Source organism: Haemaphysalis longicornis, unplaced genomic scaffold, assembly GCF_048455015.1.
Source record: "Haemaphysalis longicornis isolate Haplotype H1 unplaced genomic scaffold, Haemaphysalis longicornis Haplotype H1 scaffold_9, whole genome shotgun sequence".
Classification (NCBI taxonomy): Eukaryota; Metazoa; Arthropoda; class Arachnida; order Ixodida; family Ixodidae; genus Haemaphysalis; species Haemaphysalis longicornis.
Window position 1 is genome coordinate 20,795,543 of NW_027526460.1, and position 5,368 is coordinate 20,800,910.

At 50.6% G+C, this 5,368-nt stretch overlaps 1 protein-coding gene across 1 annotated transcript; it reads left to right on the top strand.

Annotated features, from left to right (window-relative positions):
• The first annotated feature begins 2,410 nt into the window (after positions 1 to 2,410).
• On the top strand, positions 2,411 to 4,704 carry LOC144152545 (uncharacterized). Its single transcript, XM_077683840.1, has 2 exons — positions 2,411 to 2,520; positions 4,373 to 4,704. The coding sequence occupies exons 1-2, from the start codon at positions 2,411 to 2,413 to the stop codon at positions 4,656 to 4,658; spliced, it is 396 nt and encodes a 131-aa protein (XP_077539966.1). The 3' UTR covers positions 4,659 to 4,704.
• The last annotated feature ends 664 nt before the right edge of the window (positions 4,705 to 5,368 follow it).

Consider the following 5,368-nt stretch of genomic DNA (forward strand, 5'->3'; position numbering starts at 1 on the left):
ATTAAAAAAATACTTACCCTTCACTATCGCAGTGGGAGGCTGCCCAGCTCACGGCTTGAGGATCAGGATCCTTGACCAAATAGACTCTCCTGGTGGCGTGTTTCCAAAAGAATCGTTGCACAGCACCCCACGTGACATGTGTGATGTCACTGGGTGTGCTATCTTATTGACCTCCTGCTTAAAGGAGGCCGCCGTTGTGGCTCTGTGGCCTCGAGGTACGGTGCTGGGCAACGCTCTGGATTCAAGCCCAAACTACAGTACCTTTCAGTTTTTAGATGCCAAGCATCTCTTGCTCGGAGGGATGTCCCGCGTCTGTGCCCCGTCCGCAGCGCCTCTGATGATGGTTGTGGCAGGATGCCTCTAGGGATTGGCCAACCAAAGAGTCCATCACGAGATAGCTTCACGTTCAACCACTGTCGTCATCTTCCCGTAGGAGATTACCTGAAGAAGAAAAAGGAGAAGACAAAGCTGCGAAGAGGCGGGCGTGTACGTTTCTCTCAGCCGGTGCACCAACGTCAACAACCTTTACCTCCCCAACGCTGACGGAGACTACCGATTCTACCACAGAGACGACAACATCGACAAGAACATGATGGACGAGTTTCGGCGCCTCGCGAACCACCACCTACTCACCTTAACACAACAGTACTTGCGCGCCTTTGCCGCCGGTGTGGACCCGGACGCGGAATTCCCTCTGGCGCTACTAAACACCAGATCACTCAACATAACGGCAACACAATGCAACCACATGGAACCCCCATGATGCTTCGCATCCTCATCAAGGTTCCCCACGGGAAGATGGTGTAATTTTTTATTTGAAATTCCTTTCTATACTCAGTTCTACGCATTGTTTCGAGTTAATAAAAGTGATCTGTTATGTTTTAGTTCGGTTTAAGTTGGGGGGAGGGGGGAGCCTATGAGCAAGTATAATACACGTTCTGCATTGCGCGAATAGGCATGTCACGGGGGGCGGTGTGCAGCGAAGCGTTTGGAAATACGCCTCCTGGTGACACGGGCCAAGACATCTAGGGCAACGCATGAATTCCCGGACTAGGGTTCCACTCTCCCTTTCGTGCTGATTAATTTTTTTTTCTGTGAATGATGTCGAGAAGTAATTTTTCCCGCGACCTTTCCAAATAAGATGCCACCCAGTGTTCATCTCTTTTCTTGAATAGAGGCTCAAATAAAAGTTTTTCCTCCTCCCCCTCTTTGTTTCTATCATCATATTTACCGCTGCTCATACAACTATTGTCAACGCCATGTGTCTCATCAATTGCGTGAGTTTTATTTAGAACATCATCATAATAATCATCATCATCATCATAAGCAGAAGGAGAAGCAGCAGCAGTAGCAGCAGCAGCAGCCCCTTGCATCAAGAACTGTCCCCTCGAACAGTTCCCTGCAGGTTCGCATAAGGCGTAGCAAGACCGGTGCATTACTGCTCTCTAGACATTTCTGCAGCGGCCAAGAACCAAATGCGTGCACCGATTGTACTATCTCAACTTTAATAACCGCCCAGGGACTGCTGACCAGGCATTCCATGGAGAAACCCCCGAAGCATGACAGAGGCGCAGGTGCCCCGGAAGGCAATACGAAGTCCCACAGAAGCGTTACCAAACCCCTCAGAGGCGGCCACGGGTCTCCCGAAGGCGAGGCTGAACCACCCGTAAGCGGCGACCGATCCCCTGCAAGTGGTGCCGGATCCCCCGCAAGAGGAGCCCGGTCCTCCTCAAGCAACGGTCGATCCCCTGCAAGCGCCGCCAAATCTCCCGCAAGCGGTGCCCGTTCTCCCGCAAGCAGCAGACCATTCCCTGCAAGGGGCGCCGGTCCTTCCGGAAGAGGCTCCCGAACCCCCGCAAGCGGCGGTCGATCCCCTGCAAGTGGCGCAGGATCTCCCGCAAGCGGTGCCCGATCCTCAGCAAGCACTGCAAGATCTCCCGCAAGCGGTTCCCGATCCCCCGCAATCGGTGGTCGATCCCGTGCAAGCCGTTCCGAAACTCCCGCAAGCGGTGCCCGATCCACTGCAAGCGGTAGTCAATCCCCTGCAAGCGGCGCCGGATCTTCCGCACGCGGGGTCCGATCCCCAGCAGGCGGTGGTCAGTACCCTGAAAGTGGCTCCAGATCTGCCGCCAGTGGCACCGGATCTCCTGCAGGCGGCGTCGGGTCTCCTGCCGGCAACACCGGAACACCCGCAGTCGGCGCCAGAACCCCCGAAAGAGGCGAGCGAATCACCGCAACAGGAGCTAAAACAACCGCAAACAACACCCAAACTGCAGCAAGCGGTGCCAAGTTCCCTGCAGGCAGAGCGAAGTACCATGGCGCAGCGTTACGAGCCAATGAGCCATACTTCTCGCCGGATGTGGGCCAACTGCCCCTTTCACCGGGTGCACTGAGCCAACTGGACAGCCCCATGACGTCGAAGGTGGCTCATACAGGCCACTCGTATGTCTTCAGCCCTCCGCCGGTGATCAAGGACGGACACCTCATCTACACGCCGCCACCCGCTTCGCCGTCGCCTCGGTATGATGCCCTTCGAAACTTTGCTATGCCGAAAAGCATGCACAGTTTCAGAGGGAAATTTGGGACCTATTGGGAATGTCCCGCCATAATGGCGTATTTTAAAGCAACAAGCGAAAATTCTCCCGCTTCTATCAACGAATCAGCGTGTTAGTCTCTCGCTCGGGCTTAGGTTGGAAGCATCGTTAAAGTCTACCAAGTCTTCCAGAAACAGCTGAAAGTTAACCTGATTGTACTACCACACCTATTTAGATGGATTGCAGTGTGCCATATAGGAATGCTATACTCAGAGCAGCACCAGCTATTTGTTACAAACCGTTTTTCTGACAAGACAAATCGTTTTTCTGAAGAAAACATTCATGGAGGGGATTTAACGTTATGAATCATTGTGTGGGGCAGTCTATTGCCCACCTGTTTTTAGGGATCAGTAAGCCTTGGCTATGAGACGTTAAGGAACAGGCTGTTCAGCCTTACTAGTGCCAATCTTTTCTTCAATCCTCGATTCGTTAAAATAATTCACCTTGGTTTACCAGGGCAGTTTAAAGATTTACGCGATGAAGGGGAGGACTGGATAATTACTGTTAACGGATATATGTACTGCAGGCTGCGGCTAAAGTCAAATTCGAGCATTGCTTGGTAGGCCATAAGTGCCATTGATTGCAAATTGCACGAGATTTGTCTTAAATGGCAGCACTGCACGGGACTGTTTGCTAGAGGCGTGGCTTGAAAGCCACTAATTCATCTCGCTCTAAGCCCTTTGTGAGATGCTCTTAACAGACACACAAAAATACTGAGAGGGGAACGAGAAATAATAGTTTACGTTTATTTTTTCAAAATAAACGCAGCATTACTGTCGTGGAACAAATGCTCAAGGAACAACAAAAGATGGTGTCTTCAGTTAAAAGGAAATAATCAGCTTTTAGTGACCCTTATATTGCCCGCTTTCAAATATCTCGCCCAAATACACAGCTTCTTTCTTCGTTGGGAAAATCGTCTCCCCAGTTGCGTTCCTGCTAAGTGCGCAAAATTAACGGGTCCCATTTTGTGTTCAGGCCATTGTCATTATAAAGTAAGCAAATGTAGGGGCGCGCTTCTCTAGCTACGAAGAAGACTTTGTCGACGTTTACTTTTTGCGTATGAGAAAATAGTCGTTGGTGCTACCAAAGCCTCACTCCTCGCCAGCGTGTTGGAGAGGATTGAAGCCGTGAGTGGAATTACCCAGGACACCGGATCTCGGTCACCGTTGCAGGAACCGAGCCTTTACAGGAAAAATAGCGCAAAACCATCAGTTGTTCCTTTTGCTACAGACTTCGCGCCTAGGCATGACACAAAAATGTGACGTCCTGTTCGGGAGCGGAGGGAAAAACGTAACCATTAAAGATAATGGTGGAAGTAGCCACTAGAGAGGGATGACAAAGCAATGTACTCTTGAATGGCAGGATACACGTGATTATGAGGTATAGTTAAGAATTGACCAGTAATAAAGAGCGGAACCCTTATCCTTGTTTTCACAAGGGACAGTAAGTCCCCTCCACACGTCTCCGAGGAACGGATAATATTTACGGGGATCCTAATGTGGAGGCTTGATGGACATTGACATTATTCTCAACATTATTCTCGTCTGGTTTAGAGTCCTCAGGTAGTTAGCGACAGAAATTTTCAAAAAGAGGCATTGGTTTGTCGCGACAACTCACGGACACATATCCTTAACGTTTGTGGGTGTGAGCGTGCGTGCGTGCCTGTAGGTGTGTGTGTGTGTGCGTGCGCGGAAGATAGATGAATGGAGGCTGATTTCAAACTTTTGTGCTGCTAAAAAGTAAAAAAAAACAGTATATCTGTTGTGACCCCGCTCCAGGTCTCCGAAAATGGGTCCGGGGAGCCCCGGCTTCTTCCATGGAATTCCGCTAATCGCTGAAGACCTGCGCCACAAGCAAGAAATCTCCCAAAACCGCCTCATCGTGACTGCCGCTGTGGTTTTCGCGGGGGTTGTCCTCGTCATTATCATTATTATTGCACGGGTCTGGCGCACCGAGGCTCTTGCCGACCGTCAACCGGTGGTCGTTACCTCCTCCGGCTATTACTCGTCGCAACCCCTCGTGCACACATCTACCCCGCCTTCCTCTTCCACCAACCCTTTTTAACTCTTATCCGAATTACCAATACGTACAGATGTTGATTGGTCGCTCGTACCCCTGCGAACACGCGAACGCTCTTCTTGCTGTACTAATAAACTGTACTTCTCGAAGGTCGCTGGTCAAGGTTGTCCTCTTTTCGATTTCTTTTCTCATTGTCGTAAACATCGTCCCGAGACGAAACCGTGACATATCCTTTAAATCCCTGATAGGAACGGAAAATGCGAAGGGGGGTGGTTTTAAAGCTAGAAGCGTTGCAGGAGGATCTACAGAAGAAAATGTTAGCTGACGGTTTGCGTGCGGCTTCGACGCATTATCTCCAAACCGGAGCTGGATTTCGCGCCTGTCTATTGCGAGTAAACGCGATTTCGGTTCTAATCTTCAGCTTACTGTTACCGTAGCAAGAGAGACGTTGATACCAAGACAATGTGACCATGGCTAGCCCTATTCACGAGAGGTATGGGTGTGGTCACGCTAACATTCAGCCCTGCTGCTTATAGAGCTCGTAAAATTGTGATGTCAAACTAGGAACAGCGTCGATATGTATTGGAGGTTTCGAAAAGGCACGTGTCCAAGCACGCAGCGAGCAGCGTCCTTGTCCTTTCTGTTGGAAACGGGTGTTATACCATACCACTGCGGCAGCAACCGGCAGGGTGTGTTTTTGCGGAGTATTTGCCCCAAGAAGGCTCCAGAAGGCGCGCTTGGCCTATTGCAGGCGA

Bases quoted from the DNA above. Each gene is read 5' to 3' on its own strand.
- LOC144152545 (XM_077683840.1), top strand. From the start codon at position 2,411: ATGACGTCGAAGGTGGCTCATACAGGCCACTCGTATGTCTTCAGCCCT. The intron at 2,521-4,372 runs GTATGATGCCCT...ACCCCGCTCCAG, and splicing joins CCCGCTTCGCCGTCGCCTCG to GTCTCCGAAAATGGGTCCGG.